Consider the following 27,017-nt stretch of genomic DNA (forward strand, 5'->3'; position numbering starts at 1 on the left):
GTCATTAAACAGCAGTTAGCAGAGTAGTGGAGCAAAAATTCTCACTCTGTTATATCAGCAGTCTGTGATGAATTATAGATTTTTATACGAGCTATTGTGTGATGAATTGATTTAATTATTTTTTTTAATGTACTCAATTTTCTTCATCGAGCTCTTGTTCATAGTGATTTCTCAAAAGAACCATGTGTCTCATAATTACCTGATGGTACCGAGGAAACAAACCATTCTCGTGTTGCGTGCGATCAAAGGTAAGAGTAGACGTATATTCATTTCATGAGCAAGCCAGTTTCAGAGTGGTTTCAAGAGTTTCTTGTGTCTGACTGTACACTGGAACAGATACCAGTATTTAAACAGTTCTTCTACATCTTGCACAGCTTGTTGACTGATACAACACAGCAAGAACAGAAGTGAATTCCAAAACAGTTCAAAATAATGTTCATAGTGTTTAAATGTCCGAAATACACTGCCTGTCCAAAAAAAGTCGCCACCTGGATTTAAACACTGTGAAGTAGCCTAATAGAACAAAAAATGTAGACGAAAGGAACGTGTAGTTAACTTGACAGCCAAGATGTTTTCTTTAGCTTTTATTAAAATGCTAAAACCATACTTGCTAGCACAGATCATCTCAGCACTGGGGCATCACATTTGTTTTTGTTTTTTTTTAAGTTAAAACAGGACTTTTGCCATTTTTGAAACTCTACAAAACAAAGTCTTGCTTTTGGTTTTGTTAAATATTCGTTGTTTGGTCGATATTTGACAGTTACATTGAAGAAGATGGTGCAATGAAGTCAAACGTTATCTTCTGCCTAATGGAAAACAGGGTGTCGGTCCTTTATGGAGCATCCTATTGTGTAAAGCTTCTGCCTCGTGAAGAGTTTGTATATTTGCCATATGGGGAAATGGTAATACTTGCTTCTATAAAACCATTTCTAGTTTAAAACTGTAAATGACTCATGACTTTATATTTGCAATAATGAATGTTGAATATAACCTGAGAACAAACTTTCCCCCTAAAATGAATCTTTATGTATTACAACTCTTCGCTTCTGAAGCTAATTTTGTTCATCTTTGCACTCACGTGTGATACTCTGAGACACAAGAGAAAAAGAGTAAAAGTACAAGTAATTGTTCAAATGTATTTCCACAGGCAAACTCACTATGCTATGATGTTATTATTACTGGTTGTGTAGCCCGAGTTGTGAAACACCCGAAGCACAGGAGTCAAGATGTTAGTGTGTCAGAGTTTATAGAAATGTTGTGCTATTAGTCTTAATCTTGATCTATACATAACTTGCTGTCACTGGCATTTGGCAACTGACTTTTAAACCAAGTCACACAGTGTTGGCATCAGCATAGCGACCAAAGTCATTTCAGCTTAGAAGATCTAAAGCAGGTGATTGGTCAAATTGTGTGCTCTAGGCTACAGCATTTAGTTCCAACATATCTACAGCACACAGTCTGACCAATGACCTGTCTGGAGACTGAGATCGGTTGATTAAATGAGTCACGTCTGGAGTGATGCTGCTTAGTTGGAACAAAAACCTGCAGCCACACCGGCCCTTTGTGGAATGAGTTTGACATCCCTGATCTAAAGTCATTAGCTAGATGTAACACGTCTGTAAAATAAGTCAAATATTTGCAGTTTTTAAAAAAAAAAAGAGAGACTGCAAATTTTGTGTGATGCTTCTGCCAGCTTGTAACCTGTATGTGCCAAAGCAGAATGAAGATTCTGACAAGTACAGCAGGAATCTAAATCTTAGCAAATGGTCTGATTAAATTCTTAAGTACATCCGACTTAAAATGAATGCGGTGCAGCTGTGTAATCAACCTTTATAAGGATTAGAATGTCTAGCCTTTGGTCACTTTACAAGCTCTAGTTTATAGTGTTGCTTAAATGTGTTGCATTTTACTGAAAGGTATTGTACAGTCTAACACATACATACAGTGCATACAGACAAGTGACAAATAGAGCAAAAACTTTCCCCTCCAACACCTAAAATGAGGGGATCCGGTGGCTCGATTATGTTCTGGAGGCATTTTGCCGGCTTGGTTTTGTTCCAGTTGTCCTCCCCAGAGGCAAGGGTCACTGCAAATGATCGCAAAGTTGCTCTATTTGACAATTAGTGCAAAGTAAAGTACTGATTCTATCACAATGCTATATCTCAATACGCTAGTCATTTTGTCTTGTTTTACGACCAACATCCCACTTAGCTTTCTCCCTCCATGGTGCAGCAAAGACTGTGCAAGAATTTCAATTTTCAAAGTTTTAAATGATTGAAAATCTGAGATAATAGGGTTCAAGGTACTATTAAAAGCATGTGAAGAATAAATGAAGGATTTTATATTCATGACCTTCACAGAAGCAGTGTGGACATAGGAGCAGCTGCACTATCAGCAGCTGTTTGAGGCACCACCACAGGGGCTGCTGCTTTCAACCCACTCAGACAATACTAAAAAAAATGACACCCACAGCCCAAGCTCTGACGTCAAAGGAATCACATCACTCTCTGACGTCAGTGGGATCCAAAGCCCTGCAATTTCCCCCTAAGAGAGGAGAAATTACCGGCCTGTGCAGCAGCTCAGCCAATTGGGTTCATGACGGACACATGTATTCAGACACTATCGAACTCTACAATCACTGCATAGAGTGAAGAATTGGGGAAACAGAGCCAGTCGATAAAGCACCTCTGTCAAAAAGAAGAAGTCAGAGTATCAGAGCGGCTCATCTGGAAAAGATTACGTTATTGTACCAATGTATTTAAAGCTGTGGAAATGTGAATTATGCTAAATTTACCGTGACGACAGGTAAACACGGAGCAAGTGTTGAATTCATATTAACAGAAAACAGCAGAAACAGACAATTAACACAGCAAGTTGTGCGTCTACAGTGAGCAGACCAGAAAACAGGAAGGCTTTTTAGTAAAATAATAAATTATAGAACAGAGAGAAATAAACACAGAGCAGTGTATTAAACAGTCAGCAAAATAAACTACATCACAAGCTCTACTTCTTCCTTTATACTAAAGCTCATCCATTTCTTTAGGGTATTAACCAGCGCACAAAATTCATACGTCAGAGCAAAGAACACTCAGATTTGCTTTTTGCTTCTTGCTTTTATGAAATAAATAACAGCAGTCTACTTCAATACATGGCTGCTTCCAGCTCTGCCTGCCTCTGTCTGAGCTGTGTAGTCTCCAACTGTAGTGCATCTGAAGTAAACCATATCTAGTTCTCTCTTCAGAATAAGTTACCACATTTCAAAAAAATTATTCAGGAACAAATTATTTATTCACAAGCCACTGGCTTCAGATAAAGGAGTTGTGTTTAGACCTAAACAGGATCTAAGCACAACTCAATAGGCCTTCTACACACTGAAAAATAACAGTGATTAGCAGGTTCATTAACACCTGCAATTACAGAGTTTTTGCCCACCTGGGGGCAACAAAAGCAAGTTAGGAACACAACATTAATATATCATCACCTTTCAAGTTGGCATATTTGTAGGGAAACAGATGCTTAGTTAGAAACCCAACAGTTGCAGAGCAGCGTGATTATTTATTTTAAGATCTTTACATTATACAACGTGCAGATCTATGAAGTCCCAGTTAAGTTCACCCACTGTAACAACTGCACCTCAATGACAAGTTGTAATATTGGGGTAATTCAGCCATACATGTTGGAATTGGAAAGCAATTCTGAAGAATAAAAATGGTAAACAAAGTTCCATCCTTCAAGCTGACAGGATTGGCTCCTTTGGTTTGCCACATATAAACCCTGGAAGTCTGAATCCGATGTAGCAGTTTCAAGGTGGAACACCCTAACCCCTGATTATTTCCCCTTTTGAGGTGTCCTCCAGAATACAACAACATTACATGAACATGTTAACTAAAAAAAGGATTTTAACCAGAGTACGTCATTAACTCAGACTTTTGTCTCCTGAGGAAAAGATCTTGGTTTTGTACAGCTAAAGGCTCTACTATGCTCACCAGCTTTAGCTAACTCTATCTGTAGACTACTCTGTTGAGTGAGGAGCTTTTACTTGCCTGGGGCCAAAAGCAACTTTTTGAGATTTGTGCTAATAAAAGAAAAGCTGCAATCTTCCAAAAGAGCACAAGTGTCAGAATTTTGGTGTGTGCCATTTTTGGCCACAGCAGCTAAAATCAGCCTTAATAAACGTACACCAAGTATCTTCCACAACTGTGAAAGTTAACAGAACACCGTGATAACACAGCATAACGGAGCTTTAAGAGTATAAAAAGTTTCAACAATTATTGTGTCACTGCGCAAAAAAACGCAATGTCCAAAGGGAATCTTTGCATTTGTTTGGCATTTCTTTATAATTAACTATTGCAGGGTGTTAAATTTACTAAGTGAAGTGCCCTGAGAAGACCAGGGGTGTCAAACATGTGGCCCGGGGGCCAAAACCAGCCCGCCAGAGGGTCCAATCTGACTCGCAGGATGACTTTGTAAAGTGTAAATATTATAGAGGACATAAGCTACAAATGGTAAACTTGTAAGTATGAATTTTAAATAATTTCCTGATAAGTTGTTTTGATTCATAAAGTAAAATACGATATTGTTCATTGTTCTTTTGTCATTGCGTGTCTCATTTTTGCAATATTTTGTCATTTTTTGATTGTGTTTTGTCTGACTTATTTTGATCATAAAGTAAAACACTAAATCATTCAGTTCCAGATACCTGAGACTAAATGTTTTGTGCCTTTACAGATACACTGTGATCTCTAAGCTGTAATGTGTTAATGATGAACTGAGGCACAACGTTGCTGAGACTGAATTTATCTTTAAGAAATTTCAGATTGTTCATAAAGTTTTGTAAAAAGAGTTACTTAAATGTGGACATTTTCAGAATGTACTTTTTTGCACTAAAACTGTTACGATCCAACCTCTAGGGGTTGGCTGGATGCAACAAAACAACCAGATGGTATTGGTTTAGGTTAAGGGATTTACTGCTTAGTAGTAAAAGGAACTTAAAAGTGACAATAAAACACAAGACTGGTGAGTGTTGCCAAAACGAAGAACAGAATAAAACATAAAGGCTAACAGAGTTTACAACTAAGCTAAACACAAAGAAAACAAATAAATTCCCTAGCCAAACCGAACTACAGAAGCAACACCCACCACCAGGAACAAAACTTAATACAAAACGTGCACAAACAAACTAAACAGAACTGGTGCCTCTGGAACGACGTACATAATGAGCATAGTTTACAACAGCTCAACATACATAGTGGTTTCTACACAGAGTTGGCAGACTACGAAGTGGAGCCTCAGTCTCCACACTAAACTAAAGCCAACAGAAGGTCGGAATTGTCTGGAGCACCCACCACAAGTGCTTCCAGACCGAATGACCACACAAACCACACAAAACCACAGAACAAAGAGAGCACCAGGGTGGACTGGTCAAAGCACCAGCCACCAAGCCTAATGGCGTGGTGGGGGTTTATAGTCCACAGGTGTGGTGCTTGGCTGCCTTCGATTGGTCCGGGGAGGAGGAGCTGCTGGAGGGTGGTCCAATCAAGATGGCCGGAGGGCGGGGAGAACCAGACGAAAGTGCAGGTTGTCATCAGCTCGGTCGTCAGCTGAAACGGCTGGCAGCTGGGGCTCCAAAAGGCTCTACAACAAGCCACAGCTGAACCTACACACAAATCTCCCCCAAACAAAAGGCCCAACAAAGCACCACCTCAGAACGAACGGCACACCAATACTGGTGGCCGTAACAAAAACAAAGTGAAACATTTAGAGTTGTCGTTATTTGTAGGTTATTATGCTCTGATTTTACTGGTCCGTCCCACTTGAGATCACACTGGGCTGAATGTGGCCCCTGATTTAAAAGTTTGACACCCTTGGCTTATATATAATATATATAACTATAATTATATATAATTGAATTGACAACAATCTCCTCTTGTTGTTCGCCCTTGGCTTATTCTCTCTACCCTGCTGTTTAACAGTTTAGATTTGCATCTGGACTCAGAGTGGCAGGAAAGGAAAGAACCTAAAACACAGACGCTCTTGGACTTTATGAACTGAATCTTCCATTATGGTATGCAGCCTGTTCCAGGAGACACACATGACTTGTCGTGTCCTGTGGCAAAGGGACTGTGTGAGTAATGGGTGGTGTGATTAACGATGGCACAGCTCACAATCATCCCCTCCTTTACACCCACCTTCCAATCAGTATCTGTCTCGTTCTCTGTCTAACAGCCTCAGGGAGACTCGGGTGAGCTCAGCATTTCTATCATAGACCACCCTGCTGCCAGCGGTTAGACAGAACAGCATAACTGGGATTGTCACTTTCGAAGTACTAGTAACGATATTAGCGCAGATCCAGGTGATCCTGGAAATCTGTGTTTTGTCAGCTGCACTCACATTTGCAAGCTTTTTTTCTGGAAGATAGATACATCTTATAAATATGGAAAATATAAAGTGTTGCAGTGCAAACATTAACACCCCATTCAATATCCTGTTCAGGGGAAAGAACCATCATGAGAACTGAAAATGAAAATGCAACACCACACGCTGCTGGACATGATTCTCATTTAGTATGTACTATATCAGCTAAAGATGAACAACTCCGTTTTCCATAACTGTGAGTAAAACCACTCAGACTGATACGGTGGACTGTTTCTTTCTTGGTATAAAATACACAATTCATCAAATTCAAACAGTAATAAAGAAAAAAAAGACATTATGGAGTTAAGTTATTTTAAAACTACTCTGTCCTGAGCTGACATGCAACACTGAAACCGTAAGAACATCATTATGCTTCTATTAGTCTTCCAGAGAGAAGGGGGAGGAATGTGGCAACGTGATGTGCATGTCTCTGTAGGGTAATATATAAAGATCTGAACACATGATTACCATAATTACTGAAAGCCATTCTAGTCAGTCTGGATGCTCCATTAAAGTCAGAGAGAAATCATCTACAAACAGCTGCTTTGTTTTTACCAGGAGTAACAAACGACTGGTATACAGCAACTCACATGGCGTTTAACTTAAGTCAACTAGATATCAGCCATTCATTTGCAGTTTATAGCTCCTATTGTGTGTTCGCCTTGAATTCAGTAAAATCCAGCTCCCGCTACTTTGACTTCATGTTTAATTGTCCTACTGAGCTATTACCTGTCAAACATGGTGTCTAGCAGTGGTTAATTTTCTTTTTTTTTTTTTGATTTTGTTAGGTTTTCTGTTGTCTGCTATGTCTAACAATGCCCACTTCTATTTGTTTCATATCATAACAGGAGGAACTCATTGGTTGCCTGACCTGGGCTTTTTTTTTTTTTTAATTATCAGATAGTATTGAGAAGATGAAATTGTAGTTTTCAACACAGACACCAAAAGAATACACTTACCTATACTTGGATGAATATAAATACATTCTCCTCCAAAATCCCTCTTTCAAATGTAAATCTCAAAGAAAAAGAAGCAATAGCAGACCAGTGCCCCGTCTAAATTCCTAATTTCAAGTGTCTCATTGTATGAAATTCAAACCCAGATGCAATTTTAGATTTGCTTTAATTCAATTCAATTCAATTCAATTCAATTTTATTTATATAGCGTCAATTCCAGTCAAACTGTCTCAAGATGCTTTACAGAACCCATATGCCTGACCCCCAGAGCAAGCCCAAAGGCGACAGTGGCAAGGAAAACACCCTTTTAACAGGGAAAAAAAAAACGAGAACCCGGCTCTATATAGGGGGGACCCATCTGCCTGCTAGCCAGGCAGGCTGAGAGGGACAGATGAGGGCAAGGGGGAGGGATGGGAGAAGAGGGAGGGGTGGGAAAGCAAGGAAAGTACAACACACATTTGGATACATGTATGACAAGATATGTGACACAAACAAAGTATAAGCTAACATGAAAACTGACTCATAGTTTACTCTGGTTTGGCTTTAAATTGAAGCCACATTTTCCAAATGATTGGTGCTCCGAGGAAATGCAAAAAAAACAGCTGAGGCGCTGTTAAAAGCGGCAAACCGACAAGTAGCATTGAAAAGCCCAACCCTAAAGCCTTGTTGGCCATTCAGAAGCCTGACAAAAAGGAAACGACTTTTATAATTAACCATTCTGACAGGCTAACAACAATGCCGCACAGAAAAGGGGGGGGAATCATGCATGTTGCTTCCTAATACAGTGAAAGAGCAAGAAGAGTGTGTATTTATGTAAAAACATGCACAAAGTTCTGTTAGCAAGGTTAGCACCAGCACCATTTTGTCCACACACACTGAAGCACAAAATTGCCCTGTGTAAACAGAGAGTTGGTACTGCAAACATATCATGGAAGAAGTTCTTAAAAGCTCTATTTGCAGTGAATTAAAACTCCATTTGTGTGGACTAAAGGCTGAGACGCATAAAAAAGAAAGCTGCATTTGCGGAAAAAAAACCCCCAAAAAAACAGGTGCTACAGCTGGTAAATCCTTGGTAAGTGACAAAAATGTCAGAAATTAGAGTCGCTTGCATGTATTTAATTGTTTAGTTAGAACTCTAACAGTTTAGCTGGTAAGCTTTAACATAAATGTACCAATGCCTCTGATGAATTGACAACATGAGTTTTTTGCCTACACAGACCCTCAAATCAGGCTGCTCCCTCAGCCATAAAGATCAGTGAGAGGGTTTTTGTTATCAAGACTTCTCCCTCAAAACCAGCTGTTTATAACAGCAAATACAGTATAAAAGCTTATAAAAGGCTACAGGTTAACTAACCGCTATGTTGTGTCACTTGACAAGAGAGTAGCAAAATAAATTAAACATGAAAACATCACAGGTCCTTCAGAAAATGTTCCTAAGGGCTAAGCCTGCTGGTCTAAGCTGAAAGTAATTTAAAGCTAACTACACAAGTAGGACAGCAGTGCATTCTCTCACTCATGTTGGCTGAGAACAAACAATGAGAAAACACTTAAGACAGCACTCTCTTTACTTCTTTCAGCAGAGCTTCTGAACGAATCTTTCGCTCTGTTCAAATTCTTTAGTTCATGTCGGTATAATGTGCTTCTTGTGTATCTTCGCTGATTCAGGTGCAGACAGCAACCGTTGTACAAGGTGCTGTCTTCAAAGACAACTGAACATTAACGTAGGCAGTAGCACTGTCATTAGATATAACACTCACACCATTTAACACAATAAAGCGTGCTGTAAGTCAAGGCCCATTAGTCCTGAGCGATGACATCACACCCATCTGATCCTGAGTTATGGTGTCTCGGTCTCGAGCTGGACTCAAAATGAGGGATAAACTTGTCGGAGGATAAATCAATGAGGCTCGTCCTGTTTTGAATGTTCCCTCTGCACTGTTTTCTGTGGCCTTGTCTGGTTCGCCCCTTCTGCCTCAGCTGAAACACAATTGGACACTGAGTGCAGTACCGCCAGGCAACATCACAGTTAAGAGTGATCGAGTGACTTTCTCCTCCACGTGCATGCAAATACAAGCCGATCAATGCACAGTGTACAATTAGTGACGTTTAAAAGTTCCATTAATGAGACGTTAAATCACTGTCAACATTCCGAGAGGTGCGAGTCACACATAGGTACCAATTCCTACCTTCAGTACAGCATGAAAAACAGTAAAAGCTAAACCTTGCTCATATGAGGGCTACTAGACGTCTGAGCTTACAGTTATATTAAATATGGAGAAGTGCTGATGTTAACACAATGCACCAGCAGCATGCACATCAGAGAGGCCCTGACACACACTGCACAAGCTGTCAGCTATCATTTATCCTCAGGCTCTGCAGCTGGAGAGACGGAGAAGGTCTGAAAGCAGGAAGAGAGAGTAGACCTTTTCACCTGGGTAAAGTGGAGGCATTCATTCATATGCAGCCACATTCATATTCAGCCACATGCTCACAGTCTGCTTCAGATTTTGTTATTGGGGGTTTTTATCAACTCCATTTTTATTCATGACTTATTGTATTGACCAACCTGGTGCTACCAAGGACAATGAATATTTATAATGGCAAAAGATGTCAATTAAATGCATCTGCAACAATGGAAGGAATGATAAGGGGAGCATTTTTAATTTTCAATATCTTCTTGAAATTCGATTTGTTGTTATAATTGCTGCAAACAAAGGCAGCAGAAACAGCTGGTCATGTGTATTTCATCAGACATCCACCTTTACTCCAGGTGTTGGCAAAGAAATAGCTCGATATTTTGGGAGAAATTGGGAGTTGTTTGCGTTTTTTGACAAAGCTACAGCTATGAAGCAGCAAGAAAGTTTATGCTAGCCGAGCATCAACACTGGGACCAGGGTGTTGAAAATCTCTGTCCAAAGTGTCAAACATCCACATAGTTAGATCATGTCATCAAACCAATGGCAAGAAAGCAATATGCATCCATCCATCCACCAGCCAGAGCACTGATCGAAAAGTTCCAAGGCTCTGTAGCACTGACCTGTCACTGCAACACAGTTCTACTGTTTTGGGCCGGAAAATCATTATCAGACATCTCTGAATGTTACTGTGGAACTCCGGCTTGACTTTCCAACCCTGGGAATTCATTCCCAGTGCATACCCATATGCATTCCGAGGGAAACCAAAAGCATGCTCCTGAACTCAAGCACCTTGTTTGGTTCTGCAGACTCCTTACATATGGGCTCTTACATATTAAAGGTTGCTGTTTGGTAACTTCATGGCAGCTGCAGACCATCATCACCAGTGGTGATCCACCACGACATTAGGCTCATTCCAGCTGCTGACCAACACAGAATGTGATGCTGGCCCTCTGCTCCAGATAATGGTCCATGGAGAACTCTCAAACGCCTACCAGTCCCTACAACAACCTGTAACAAGTACTTTTTGATTACCGATCTTAGACTTGCCTGACCTTGCAGAAGGTCATGAAGGCCTGGAGCCTACCTCAAATGTCACTGGGCGACAGGCGAGGTACACTCTGGATATTCTGCCACAGGGCCAACAAGAGAAACTCACACCTACAGACAGTGCTGATCTATTCCAATATGAGAATACAGTCACAATTTCAGTTTTTTTGATTTCACAGCACGACTTTTGCTAATCGCCCCTTTCCTTGACAGCTGATAAATCAGCTGTTAGTGTTTCCAACTTCCACTGTCAGCAGTGGAAGAAAAGTCATTTTATTGCTTTTTTTGCTGGTCAAACAGTGCTTCTTTTAACTGCAATAAAACTTTTTACAGGTGGCTGTGGCTTAGAAGGTGGAGTGAGTCATCCACTAATAGCAGGGTTGGTGGCTTCTCCTGTCCATGCGTCAAAATGTCCTTGAGCAAAACCCTGAAGCTAAAAATGGCTCCCGATGGTGAGACCAAGGGCCTTGAGAGGTAGCTTTCTACCTGATGTGCATGAGAGCGAGTCGTTAAATTGGAGAAAGAATGTACAGAACTTTGATTAAATACAGTCCATTCACCTTCCACTTCTTGATGGTGTAAAGAATTCTAAGACTTTTTCCATCAAATGGAGCCCTTCATTTCAAAATGCAACAATGTGACAGGGACTCTAAGTTTATTAATTGTATCCAGAAAAATACATTAATCCCTTAACTCATGTCAAAATGAGATGGCTATACAGACATACTGTGTGTGATGTTAAAGTTATGTCATTCAACATTTTCGCGAGCTTTTCTGTGCAGTGTAGAAAATTGAAGACCGAACAGCAACATGCATTATTCTTTGTTGTGCATTTGTCTTTGTTTAAGAGTAGTACAATTTCTCTCTCACATTACTTTGCCTTGCATGAAGGCAACTGATTAGACTCATTTTGAAAATGCCACAACATGGTTGGTGGGTAGATAATTCCACAAAGAATTACTATAAATGGCATGTAAACTATTGTTTGTGGATAGAAAACTCTGGAAAGAAAGAGCTCGAACAATCAGTACATCTACCTGCAATTTCACTACAGCAGAAAAGTGCAGTCCGTATATAAACGTTTGTCTTATACAGACATTTTTCATTAAAATTAAGCTGCATATAAATACAACTTGTAATTTTACATTCAACTTAAAATTACTGACTAATAACATAATTATTGTTTAACTTTACTTTTTGAAAGAAACATGTCATTCCAGAAATTGAGGACATTTGGGCTTCAAAATTTTTTTGAAAGATAAACCTTTTCTTTTACAGTTTTCTGCTACATATTCATCAAAAACAAGTTAAAAAAACACCAAAGGCTTGATTGCCTCACCCTACACATTAATAGTACCATTTTTATTCCATGTTCTATTTGTTTTTGCTAATCACAGTAACAGGGTTGCTAATCCATGCTAATGTTAGCTTTCTCTCAGGAGTAGAAGCTAGATATTTAGCTAGCTGTTACTGCTGACCAAGACGACAACCTTATTCATGGAATAAAAGTAAAAAAAAAAAAAAAGTAAACTGTCTTATCCTGAAAATATGGACATCCAATCAAGGCTGACGAGCTAAGAGGACATAGCTTTGCTCTACCCATTGTTTTGGAAAACTGTTTGATAATGTAAATTCCAGCGTATCATGTGATTCACTGTTTTCTTCTGCTTCTACCAGCTAAAAGGTTATGCTAACATGTTGTGGGACATGTGTTCAATGCATAATAATTATTTAAAATATTATGTTGATTTTAAAAAAAATGCTCCCACAATTACTAGAAACATCAAAGAAAAAATAATACTAACGAAAGGAGATTTAATTTTACTTTAACTGTTTTATTTGAGATTCAATTTTGGTCATCATTGGGGCAGGACAAGAGAAAAATGGCATTTTAGGGAAAACTCCAGACTTATTGGGATTTTTAAAACTATTTTCAAACATTCCTTTCTCCTAGTTTTTTGTAAGTCAGTTAATTTACACAACAACTGCATGTTTTAGTATTTTGTACATGGATTATTTGAAATTTGATGGGTGGGAAGTAAAATATCCTCTAATTCTGGATTGACCCAAAAAGCAGATTTTCCAAAGTGTCAAACTATTTCTCTGAGAAAGAACCATCACGGGGCAGCTGCTCTATGCATTTTAAAATGAGTTATATACTACAGTGTGTCGGCATTCAAATGTATATGTGACCATATGTGGTGGCTGAGGAATACAACTGATTAGCTGTCAAATGCACCAGTTGTGCCAAATCAACATTTTACAGTTTAATTAGCAAAGATGGTTGAACTTAGTAATCTCGAGGCACAAAGGAGAAAAGACAGAAAGCAAAGCCCAAGAGCCACTTTATGGAAATAAGTTTGTCAGTATATTAACACAACATTATTAATGTGACTACAATAATAAGTGCTCGATAGCATCAAATGTGTTTACAAAAGCTTCATCCCATAATGTCACCATAATAACTGCATTCAGAGCTGCTGTTTAGTGAGGAACATGTATTATCTCCTTAATTCAGGGCCTCGATTATGGCTCGGCTAATTAAAACATCGAAACAGTACCGCTTAAATGACCCCATAAGGAGAGGGGCACTGGTGCTGAGGCAAACACGCAGCATCGCATGCGTTCACTCTGGCAGTCATCGGAATTCACGTGCAAATGCACACAATCACATGCACAAAGTCACATCTCAGTGGTGCAGGAGCAGGTCCATATTGATCGCTCATTAATATTTATCAGACCATAGTCTGTAGTGAAGAGGTTCAACAGTCTGAAGGAGGAGGCAGAGCGGTCGGAAGCGAGACAGGAAAGAAAGGAGGCTGAGCATGAACTATGAGAGAGACTGGCGAAGGAACACAATGAATGAGTTGCGACGTAGGGGAGAAGGTCAGACTATTTTTTTAAAACCAGGAATAAGAATTAGAAGAGAGGAAATCCGGCAGTTGAAGTGCAGAAGCTGGGAGAGAAATGGAGGTGTACAGACCTTGAGACCTCTCTCCTATTACTGCTGAATATTAAATAAGGCAGACAGAATCCCTGGAACAAGAGTACAGCAGAACCCATTTTCTGCAACCAACATGTGCATAGCTTCACCTGGGTAGTTAAGAGGATCTGTGATTCGACTATAATCCACCACAGAGCTGTGACTCACAATTATTTTACGCAATTATTTTTATCAGCTCATTGATGTTTTGGTCTGCAATATGTTAGGAAGCAATAAAAAAATGTCAATCACAATTCTCCACAGTGCAATCAATAGAAAAGGTGGAAGCGCCTTCATTGGATGAGGTCAAACCAGCAAATGATTTTTTTCTGCCATTTGAAAAATCACTTCAAACATTAGTTTAAAAGTGACACCTATTGTTCTGTCAACTATTGAAGCATTATTCCATGAAAAAACTAGTCTCACACAGCACACCGTCTCACTGAAATCTGCTGTAGGGAAAAAATGTCATGATTTGTTTGTTCGCGATGGTGTTCACTTGAAATAGTAATGTTTTGGCGAAACATTTGTACGTAGTGAGACGAGCGCTGTGATTAAAAATTGACAATTCACAGAACAAAGTTGCAGGGCCGCCTTACTTCACAATCCAAATCCTCTGCAGAACATGAAATCTTCAGTGGAGTGGTTGCTGCACGGAGGTAGCTGTTGTTCCCCATAGTGAAGGGAATTTAAAAACTGAAACGCTGGTAGTAGAAAGCTATGTAAAACGCAATCCACATCCAGTGATTTGGACTAATAAAAGACAAAGGAAAAAGATCTCAATAAGGAAGACAAATGCATGGTTCAAGCAAGAAATTTGTAATATTGCTACAGAAACCTTGATTTAGATTTTTGAAAGAGAAGCAATTTTTGCTAATGAAGATAACATTGAATGAATCAGAAATACAGTCTAGACATTGTTAATGCAGTAAATGACTATTCTAGCTGGAAAGGACTGATTTTTCATGGAATATCTCCATAGGGGTACAGAGGAACATTTCCAGCAACCATCACTCCTGTGTTCTAATGCTACATTGTGTTAGCTAATGGTGTTGAAAGGCTAATTGATGATTAGAAAACCTTTGTGCAGTTATGTTAGCACATGAATAAAAGTCTGAGTTTTCATGGATAACATGAAGTTGCCTGGTTGACTTCAAACTTTTGAATGGTACTGTATAAATAAGTAAACATGGGCAACCTGAGACATCTAAATCATATTTTTGACAGATCAGTATTGGCTCATAAAAAATGAATTTAATCCGCCTGCCATGGTAAGTCTGCATATTCAGCGACACTGACGCTGAAAATGCATTCACCAATTCTTTCATTAGAACAAATCTTTTTCTTCTATATTGCAACATAATTGCAGCAACATGACATTAATTGTTTTTGGCTGCAGTCGTTCATGAGCTGAAGTCAGCGTTGCATTATCAAAATGCCGGTGGCAGCAGAATTCAACCTGGTTTAGTATAAAAGGCTTTGACAGTATGGGGAAAGTATGAGAACTTTTAGCAGATCACAGTAGCACATCACAACACACAAACACAGGAAGAGAAAACTAACAGGGGACACTTAACATTAGTTTGATTCTCTCCTGCTCTCTGTGCCCAGATATACTAGATTTTAATTCAGCTGATTTCTAGGGCTGGACCCGCATATCTCGAATATCCGAATATTCGTTCGCTACGGCACTATCCGGATATTAATTTGGTATCCGATCCCCCCCCCCGGCCGCCGTCGTTGGACGTCACCGGGTGGAAAGAATATCCAGCGTTACTGTCTTCCATCCGCCTTCTGCCCACATCGCCTCATCTCGTCCTGTGATCACATAAACATATACACATATGTCTATAACATATACACATATGTTGATGTGATCACCCCTTCCTCCCCCCAGACGAAAATATTCGGAGCATTTCTCTTCCCTTCGCCTTCGGCCCATTTCGGCTCATTCCGCCGTGTTCTTCGGCTCACTTCGGCTCCTCCATTCGTGTTTGTAAACACCACCCGAATGGCCAGGTGGTTGCCAACTCTGAAGTCAGGCTTCACTTCGTTGCATAAACACAAGACAAGATGCTGAAGAGCGGTGTTTGGGAATTCTTCAGTTTAACTAAAGACTAAACGAGGGCAAAATGTGGACCCGGGAGACCACACGAACGGATCCGAATATTCGGGCCATCTCCGCCGCCACCGCACGCACCCCGCCGCCGCCCCCCAGTTCACGTCCCAGCCTTCCTGGGATCTTTCTGCATGGAGTTTGCATGGTCTTTCTGTTCATGTGTGGGTTTTCTCAGGGTTCTCCAGCTTCCTCCCACAGTTCAAAAAAATGCTGAGAATAATTTGTAACTTTTAATTGTCTGTTGGTGTGAATGTGATTGTTTGTCTCTATATGTCGACAAACTGGTGACCTGTCCAGGGTGTCCCTGCTTTCACCCTAAGTCAGCTGGGATAGACTCCAGCCCTGCAACCATAATGAGGATGAAGTAGTGTATAGATAATGGATGGAAGGATGATTTTCCAATTAAGTTTTTCTCATTTACACAGTTTTCTGTTTCTGTAGTCAGACAGTAAATCGAGCATGAAATAGTGACTGAAGCACAGTTAACCAATCACCTTTAAGGTGCTGCTCTGCACCACTAAAACACTGATCTTGTAATCTCATCTGACAAACTCACCACACAGAGATGATGGCTATGCCGTGAATCCCACTGTTCAAAAATTCAAAGCTACTAGCAAAGTCAGACAATTAAAAAGAAAAAGAAAAAGAGTTGCCTTACCTGCTCTGTGCTTGTAAAATACCCACTGTTTCCACTTTAATATACAGCACAAACTTTTAATTTTGCTCAAGGGCTTAAAAAAAAAAAAACTTGGATGGACTGTGATGTATTCTACGAAGTCAGTTTGTCAAAATAAAATAAATGAGAAAAATGGTAATTCTGCTGTTTTGGAGTAAAATAATTCATTTAGATAAATTCACTGACCAACAAAACAGTTGGCAGATCAACAAACGGTACTACACTACTTTGACCGTCTCAGCTTGCTAATGCTGCAGTGAAGCTTTTCTTAACTACAAACCAATAATTCATTTACACATTCAAGTGAAAATTAGAATGTCAAAAAGAAAAACTACTGCAGTGCTGCCTCGTGACAGAGTTCTGAGAGATTCCCTGGCAAAATAAATGCTGTGCAATACTTTTTAGCCAGTGCTGATTGCTGCTTTCACCCTTTTACAAACATCAGCTGTGACATCGACGACAGGCCAAAATTAAGTCTCATTTTTCAAGGTAAACATCCATTAACATAACAGCAATAATTTCAGCTTATAAAATTCATATTTGTATCCAGGCCCTTCACTATTAAAATGTCCAATTAAGAAGCTACATGTGTTATTTTACTGTGTCAGATCCATATCAGTTTGGATATCCAAACAGGGACATGCCTATTTGTGAAACATAAGATCTGTGTGCGCAGAAATAATCATTGAGATTTTCGTAAAGTTACACTCTCTTTTACCCTTAGTGCTTACCTCTATTTATCTAACATTTATGGGATGTGTTGATGTTCTCATTTGCAGTTTTACTAGCAATTATGACTGCATAAAGTGGGAATTTTCCAAATGAATAATGATACAGCATGTGTAAACTATCACCTTACACATACAGACGTAGCATGCTGAAGGCAGACAGGCAAGGAACTGCAGTAGTATATGGGATTTATCCAGAGGGACATTCTAATATATTCCACAGTGAGTGTACATTGACAGATGGTAAAGTCACTGGGTTTTCACTTGGGTTAAAATGTTAACTTTCTGTGCACACTCACCATCATTGAGGTCCTGCAGCAGGTTTTCCTGACCAGAGAAGTCCAGCTTGACTTTGATGCTGACAGTCAGTGTCACAGCCTGGCCAGGCTTTAGAGGCAGATGTGACAAAGCGTCCTCCAGCTCCCAGCTCAGAAATTCCCCAAACACTTTCTCTGCACGCACACACACACACACACAAGAGAATAATACATATTTAAATTATAAACCAAAATAGAAAAAAAAAAAAAAAAACAAGGAAGAGTGGGATAAAAGACAGCAACATTTTCCAAATGAGCAATTTCACTGTGTTTGTATGCAAGCATTTTTGGTCAAAGAAAACAAAATGGCATTGCTGTGTTTGCAGCCACCCAAAGGCTGCTTGCACACGTAAGCACTCGGCAGAAAACTTCGCTTTCAGTGGGTGCTTATTGTCTCGTGTTGTTTCTACAAAAGGAGACGGGGCAGAAAGGAAGAGGGGCATCTGATTGTACGTGCTGCAGGTTGCACAACACAAAGGATACCAGTGTTACTATGATGTTTCTTTTGCAATGTGCTTTTAAGGGAAACAAAGCTGCTGATTGGTCTCCTACTGACGAGGCCCTGGGTGCCCGTCACTGGAGCTGATGCTCTAATGTATGCCTCCAACCTTCTTTTTTGCCTGAGACGAATGACTCAGCTGCATCTACTTCAGCCAGAAGCGCCAAATGAATGATACACCACCTGAATAAAGCATGTGCTCTGTCTGTGCAGGTGAGCCACTCCTGCTTTGCGGGATCGCAGTGACAGCAAGCAGATGCAAGCCCCGCTGAAAGAACAACAGTTTACACATCCCTTCTTGATTCATAAGCAAAGCCTGTAAAATCCTCTAAGAGGATGTGAATGCAGGCAGCATTAAATAAAGATTTTGTGAATAACGTTCCACTTTAAATATTCATAAACTCGGAGCTCCTTGCAGTGAATTAAAAGAGAAAAAAGAGAGAGGGAACAGAGACTGAGGCGTAGGGGAAATGGCTTTAAAGAAATTGGGCTTGGGATGAAAAAAATGACAAGTCATTCACTGGAATATGCGACATCAGGCCTTGTAATTCGACAGGTAGGCAGTCAGGATTGTGGCTCATCACATTACTTAATTATGAGTCACAAGAAATGGCAGCCACGGTGACTTTCGAGAAATCTTTCACGCCTTATTTTAAGTATTATCCCGAGACACTGCTATTCTTGAAAATACAATATGAGGATCATTTCAGGCGCTATTTCAGAGCAGATATGAGACTACCTCTATTTCAAACACTGTCTGTACTGTCTTTTTTTTGGCTATGATTGCATATCTTTTCTTACTCCCTTTGCAGCAGAGCTTTCAGGTCTGCAACAGACACAAATCAGAACCAGTGAGGTCCTGTAGCTGTGGAACCAGAATTGCATTCACAGTGACAGTCATGGAAAAATACATTCCCAGCAAGTCAGCAAGTAAATTATGATGTGGCCTATTATTGTTGGAAAGTCCTGCAGTGACGCTTTAGTGTTGAAATAAGATGAAAACTGACTGATTCAAATGTGGGCAGAAATTTACGAACTTACAGGCAATAAATGGAAAAGTTAGTTTCACCTTTACCAGCTGCCAAACGCATTAGTCCATCGATTATTCTAATCAAGTAATACAAAATAAAGTACCTTGAAATGGACCGTTTTGCATAATGGGGACATTTGCCGTTGCTAGCTTCAGTTAAGCAGCCTACATTTTGATGCTAATACTTGTGGATCTGATCTCTTCTGCCACTGTCAGATATTCAGAGACAAGCTACAGACTGCGGGTGCTTAAAGCGACTAATCAAAGGAGTGGCGTTATCAGCCACTATCCTGACTCCAAAGTCTCAAAAGTGAATTTTTTGAGTGAGCAAGTGTTGACCACTTGTGGCCGTGTGGTAAAGTTGAGCTTGCATTGTCACACTGCACGCTGCTTTACACGTGCACAGGTTTTGAGCTGTATTACAATGACGCTGATTATTTCAGATCTACAACCTCAGTCATTGAAAGAGTTGCTTTAAATATGTCTGATTCAGATTTATTTCACGCCACAGTGTTGGGAAGGAAGACTATAGCTATGCAAGCAGCTTGGTAATATAAGCTAAATGCTGAAAAGCAGAACGCTAAAATCCTTACATTGCCAATGCTACGGTCGGGGTATATTTTGTGTACTCTTTTCCACGTTCAGAATCTTAGTTTGTGTGCTACCAATTAGTAGTGCAGGTATTTTGTAATAAGCCCAAGTAAAGAACAAATGAAAATGTTTATCTGATGATGCCACTAAATGAAAAAATGATCACTGAAGTCATTACAATGTATCCTGAGGGAAATATGAATCGTGTGCCATTCCATCGGGAGAACATCAAGATCTCTCAGTGCATATGTGAATTTGATCGTAATTTTGACCCGCTGGTGGTGCAAGATTAAGGAGGCAGGGAATCCAAAAGTCACTGAGGAATACGCTGCTGTTTAAACCCACACGAAATTTGAATAAACTGCCATTAGAAACATCTCACACAATCTGGTTGAAGTTAGTTTAAAACAGAAACATGCTGAGTTATTATGACAGGAGTTGTCATATATCACAAAATTTCTATATGTATCAATACATATGCAGCAGTTCAAACGAGATTAAAGGCGATGACTTACACAAGTTTGCATACTAAACTATATTGGAAAAATTCAATCATCAATAAATAGAACTATTAGCATATTAGTGAGACACAAGGAAAGCATTCTGTAAGACATACATAAGGTCCACATAACACAGATATTTTGCAAAACAAACATTTTTCTGTTTGTCATCTGATCCACATCCAGATCTAAGCTTAAAATTGTGACCATTCAAAAACATAATTTCTACATGTAGCATTTCAAATATAAATAGTTTACACCAGACTATGTTAAAAAAAAAAAAAGAAAAACTGAATATCTTAAACTCTTTGACAACTGAGAAACTAATTGACTCGCTCAAAGCCAAAAATCCTGTGAATTTTCAAGGGATCTACAGGCTGTGGTAGAAATAAAGTAGAGAGATTGAGAGGAAAATAAAGCAGTGTTAAAATAAATTCTGCATGATTGAAAAACTGAATACAGAGCAGCAAGTTGTTGAAAGATACATTCAGCATGGTGAATTATCTTTCTAGAGTGGATGTGCAGACTAGAAAGAAAAGACTCAGTTCATAGAGCTTTTCAAAAACATAAACAGTAAAATATATTTAGTGTATAAAGCTTTTTCTAGTACTGGTACACTGAGGAAAATGTTGAACATGTGGATTATATGTTGTTTTTTGTATCTTTGTTTTAGAAAAAGAAAAGGTAATAATGAAAGAAATTCAACTAACACATTCCCCTTTTTCTTAATAACTGACAGACTTTTGGGTCCTTTCTTTGTAACCATAGTTGCATTGTTTCCATAGAGGCACAGAACTTTATACTGCAGAGAAAACGGAGCCCACACTGAGAAAAATGTGGCAAGAGCGAAAAAAAAAACAAACTTCTTGGAGCTTAGAAGGTTAAAGTCCACAAAAAAAAGAAAATGACTAAATGTTCTTCATTCGTATTTACTGTATTGTTGGTGAAACTGCCGTCAGCATGACTATCAGAGCCTTTGCAATTGTTTTTATACCATTTGTAAAACAAGTCATGTGGACAGAATTTGTTTTGAACAAACCGCGAAAATATCAGTCTACATAAATTACCGTTTGAACATTTGGAGTGTCTGATTTTGGAAAGAAAAGCAAGTTTTTTTCAATGAAGATAACATTAAATTAATCAGAAATACAGTCCAGACCTTATCAATGTGGTAAATGACTATTCTAGCTGGAAACAGCTGATGTTTAATGGAATATCTCCATAGGGGTACAGAGGAACATTTCCAGCAACCATCACTCCTGTGTTCTAATGCTACATTGTGTTAGCTAATGGTGTTGAAAGGCTAATTGATAATCATAAAATCATTATGCAATTATCTTAGCACATGAATAAAAGTGTGAGTTTTCTTGAAAAACATGAAGTTGCCTGGGTGACCCCGAACTTTTGAACAGTGGTGTAAATATCCATATCAGTGTGGATAAGGCCCAAAACGGTTACAAAAGATGCTCAAGTATGAAAACGATAGCGTGCTACAGAAACAGGATGAGGGATTCCTGACAAACACAGAAAAACACAAATGTCTCATTCCACATCACTCAGCCCTGGTATTCCAACAGACGGTCGTAAAGATTCAGATGTAGTCCAATAAAAAGCTGACAGCCAGCTCTGCTTGCAGTAACAAAATCACTGAAGCAACATTAATCCCCTATTTTCCTTTTTATACGGGATGTGCAGAGGAAGGTGTTTTGTCCGTAGGAGACATTTGGTATGACTGTGCGTGAAAGTATTTTCGAGGACAATTGAACTGAGCTGATGGTTATATCCATAGAGTGCAATAAAGTGGCAGTGATGAACAAAACGTCTGACGGCAGCTTATTTTATCCTATTCAACGGCAGCTCACTTTATGCTTACTTTTATTTAAATCAAACACAACAGATGACTGTATTAAGAGCCTGTTTTTGTTATCTATGAAGTACAAATGAATATTTATTTGAGAAATGGAAATCCTGTCTCATATTCCAAGATGGCTGCATCTACGCTGTGGTAGAAGGAGTAATGTTTTGTTTGTTTTGCCACAGATGTCTTCCTATTGTGACTCGTCTCATCTTTTATTCATTGAGCTTCCACAGAGTGTGCAATGGGCTTCAGAGAGGCTCTCAACTGTGAGCTGTCGAAAGCCACTACTAGGTTATGACTAAGGAGGCAGCGACAGGTGGGAACAAGTAATATGATGACCAGGGAAGGAAAGTCCTGTCACCATGGTGCTACACTGTGACACTGCTGCACGTTGTCTCTGTTAGTCCTGTATCAAAGCCCTGCTCTGTGATCAGACATGCAGGCAAAGCATAGAATCATAATGCACAGTACACAGATAAGCCTATACTTAGTCATACATATGGCATATTTTGATTCAAAGGGAATTTTATTTGATTATAGTATACTTCTGGATGGAAATGACATTAGCAACTGATTGTGGACAGTAAGATGCTGTGATAGAGATGCCTCTAGAGATGTCCTGTGGCACTGGGATGGTGTCAGTGAATTCTGTGGATCCCCTGGGTTGCAGGGTGGGATCTACCTAGATCAGGCTTCTCCTGGTACATATCACAGATGCTCAACAAGATCTGCAGACTGTGGAACCCGGATGAACACCTTAGCTCTGTCATGTTTCCTGGGCCACTCCGGAGCAGTTTTTGCGGAGTTTCGGGGTGCATTGTCCTGCTGAGGGTGGCATCAAGGCCTGCTGTTGATACTCAAGGGGTTAGGGTGTTGCTTGACCAGCAATGTTTAGGTGAGTGATACACGTCAAACATCCACATGAATGTCAGGACTCAAGGTTTCCCACCAGAACATTGCATTATAACAAGATGATCTGTGTTATTCACCGCACTTGTCAGTGGTCATAATGTAGGCGACGTACATGCATATCTTCATGAAAGATGCCAGATCCCAAACAGTTTTGAGAAATGCAGCTTCTATTGCGCTCCAAATGGTCTTCGGATTTTCTGCCACATTCTGGAGCATTCAAATACATTACAATAGATAATAGCTGATGCTTTAGTTGTCCAGACAGTGCCAAGTTAATAGAAGGTTATAGACGAAACCAAAAAGTTAGGGTTAGGTGAGCTTGACATTCTGTACGTCACGGAGAAAGTGGCTGCAAACAAGACAGGAAAAGGCTACAAACTGGCCAAAGTATAAAGCATCATCACAAAGTACAAGGAGTTCCACACTGGTGGAAAATCTCAAAGATCATAGTCGGGAAAGTGACCACTGCACTCAGAAGAATGGGAGTATGAAAAACCAAGATGAATCCAAGCAGCAACACTGAGGCTATCTGGATAAGTCTGAGCAATTTAGCCACTAACATCTCAGACACTCCAACAGGCACTAAACAAGACTGGTCTCCATGGACACCAACCAAGAAGGAGGTTCTGGTCATAAATTCTGTGGTTGGCTGAGAGGAAAATGGGGCTGTTTGAGAACAGTGACGTGGCTTTTGCTTGGCAAAAAAAGTGAGCAGATTTAACCCCAAACAACACCAGCTCCACAGTCAACCATAGTGGAGAGGATGTAATGCTTTAGAGGAGTTGTTTAGCTAAGATGCCAGCCACATTTGTCAAAGTAAACAGCATCATAAGATAAGAGGATGACATTAAGAAGAGGCAGTCAGCAGAAAAAACACCTGCAAATCTCAATCAAGACACGCACAAATACTGTTAGCAATTAAAAGAACTGTTTGATATTGTGGCAAAAAAGGGCTTGGCCACTGATTACAGAGACAAGCTATCAATCATTTTGGACATGGCATTTAAAGCAAAAAAGTAAAAATATAAATTAAAAAAAAAAGAAATATGTATCCTAAGATTTATCTGTAATGACTGAAAGAATGAGACCATAGAATGTGCCCAAAATGCCCTTTTTTCCATATTGTGAGATAGGATTAGGAGCTTGGACATCTGGTTAGGAGTTGTGTTGCTGCTTCTTCGCATTAAAAGGAGCCTGCTGAGGTGGTTCAAGGATCTGATTAGGATGCCTTCTGGACACCTTCCTTTTGGGGATATTCCAGGCACGTCCAACTGGCAGAAGACCCCAGAGTAGACCCAGAAATTATATACTTCATCTGGCATGAGAACTCCTCCAGATTCCCCAGGAGGAACTGGATAGTGTGGCTAGGGAAAAGGTTGTCTGGACTGACCTGCTTAGACGGCTGACATTATGACCTGACCCCAGATAAGCAGAAGAATATATGATCTTGCTATCCATTTCTAACACAATATACCAGCATTTTGTCACTTGCCTATGTCATATTCAGAGCTAATTTTGGTCTTAACTGTATTCATGACTGAGGTGCCAAAAGTATGTATAATATTGTGAGGAAACAATCTTCAGGGGAAAAACTATGAAAAATGCAACATGTACAAGGGTTCCAAGTAAATTATACATTACTTAGATTTATGCATGAAAAATCACAGGAAGGTTATAGCCTCCTTATCACTGATAAAAACAGTTTTGATATTTCCATCTGCTGACGTCTTTTTCTCTCTTCAGTGGAATGAGATGTTTTATCCGCTTGTTCTGTTTGAACTATGCCTTTTTGCATTTAGCTCTGACTGACCATGGCAGGCGGATTTAGCTCTAGACAGATATTGTCTTTTTTAAATAATCCTACTCTGGATTTTTCTGGACTCAAAGTGAAAATCTGAATACAAAACGGTTGTACAAGTGTCTTTTTTGGATGTTTGCTTGAAAAAACTATAGTGAAAAATATTTCAGACTGTGACGCACTGCTTTCAAATGAGGGCTTTAAATGATTGAGTGGCATTCAAAGATTCTGTGAGTGAGAAATCACGATGATGGTTCACAGGTACGTGTATTGAATTAATAATAACGCCATCATAAAAAGCATCAACCATGATTAATTTTTGCACGTAGTGACAGCTGTTCTGGGTGGCATCATTGTAGAATCTCAATGAATTTGGTTAAAGTGAGGTGCGTTCTTGCTGTTTTTTTCCACTGAAGAGTGAGAAGCAGATACCAGTATTATATGCACAGCTTCACAGTAATTGACATTTGATAACAAAAAAATAAACACAAGTGTGCAATAGAAGTCTTCAAAGAGTGAAAATGATGGACACAAACTAAAACAGACCAATAAACCACTGAACCAAAACTAGCATGCATGAACTAATTCTTAGAAAAGAGAGACGGGACACAAAGAGGACCACAGAACCTGACCCAAACAGAAAATCTAATATGACTATTTAAAATCCAGTCAACCCAAGCTAAGTTTACAGTGTTTGCAAAATACCTGTCTACAGTCGAGCTTAATATCAGAATATTCTATTACTGTTAATCCCACTATGAATATTAAAATACGCCGAACCATTTGTCCTGTATCATAGCTACATGTATGACATTTGCAGCAAAAAATAAAAATAAAAACACGTGAAAATCAGTTTAATATTCAGAGTTAAGATGGATTAAATGCGCTGTCAAACAGCGCTGAGTGGAGCGGGTGACCGGACCAAGAGGGTGGCCGTATTTCTCGCTGCGCAGCAGCCCGAGCGGCGTCTACTCTTTATTATGTCTATGGTTGCAAGTACACACTACTGATCCCGTATGTTTGGTCCTGTTGTCGCGTCTCTTCCCTCTGCCGGGTGAAAAAACTGCTGGGCATTTCGTGGTTAGAGCGCTTTTCGTACAATTTCCGGGCATGATTTTTCGTTTCCATGTGGTCTATCAGCGCTTGGCATCCTCTGTCGCTGTATTTTGTCTCATCGTCGCACACCATGCACCTCGCTTTCCCAGCTACATCTAACTTTCGATAATGCTCTCCAATCGTTGTTTCCAACTCGTGCTTTTGCCAGCGCACTGTTGACAACTACGTGCGATCCAACCCTATACCCCTTACACCCTATATTTTTTTTCTCATCGAATTTAGGCGATTCACGTTGGGTCTCAAAATTGATACCTCGATGCGCGAATTTTCGCGGCTCCGCGACCAAATAACATGCCTGAAATTATACTACTTCTCCCTTGATTTGTTACCTCAATAAACAAAACCATAGTCCACAAACCAGTGGGTGACATTAACATCCTTATGTCTATTTTTTTATATACAGGAATAACCCCTACATCCACTGCAGCATTGTTCCAGCGATAAATTAATAGGCAACTATAGCCAAAAAGAGCTACATTAGTCTTACAACAGTCAGTACTACAAGCGGATAAAGGCACAGAAACTTATTTGAAAAATAATTTATTTAAAAATGAATAATTAAAAGTCCCACTGTAGTATGTTCAGTGTCTTCAACCCAAAGTCACAGAAGTAATTATCATTTAAGAGCATGTTTTGAAGAACAGATAATTATTTTCTTACAATTTGTTCTTCTGTGATTGGTACATTATGTGCACAATTATTATTATTGCTATGCTCATTTTCAGACTCCAAACCTTATAAACTTGAATGCTTTCTGGATTTAATCATTTTCAGCTGATGCGTACTGGTGTAATGGGGAAGATGTGGCATAAAGTGATTAATGTTTTTTATTACGGGGTGCTTAATTATTAGGTAGCTTTATTACTTCAGCTAAAATGGGCCAATATGTAGATTTAACCGACATTGAAAATTAAAAAGTGTAATGAAAAATGCTTTTCAAACAGATGCAATTCTCTTGGAATAATTAAAAAGCTACTGAGGTATGACTCCTAGAAAACCTGTGTTTTGTTGTGAATAATCAACAGGGCTACAAAAAAACAAAATGTACGCATTAAT

General features: G+C 39.4%; 1 protein-coding gene across 2 annotated transcripts in view; it reads right to left on the minus strand.

Annotated features, from left to right (window-relative positions):
• Window positions 1-27,017, minus strand: part of trappc9 (trafficking protein particle complex subunit 9) — a 285,840-nt gene that overhangs the window by 181,848 nt on the left and 76,975 nt on the right. For both annotated transcript variants that reach the window (XM_022194077.2, XM_022194076.2), the window contains one exon: window positions 17,640-17,792. In XM_022194077.2, coding sequence (XP_022049769.2) covers window positions 17,640-17,792 — 153 coding nt within the window. The remainder of the gene's footprint in view (window positions 1-17,639; window positions 17,793-27,017) is intronic.

Source organism: Acanthochromis polyacanthus, chromosome 11 (genome assembly GCF_021347895.1).
Source record: "Acanthochromis polyacanthus isolate Apoly-LR-REF ecotype Palm Island chromosome 11, KAUST_Apoly_ChrSc, whole genome shotgun sequence".
Classification (NCBI taxonomy): domain Eukaryota; kingdom Metazoa; phylum Chordata; class Actinopteri; family Pomacentridae; genus Acanthochromis; species Acanthochromis polyacanthus.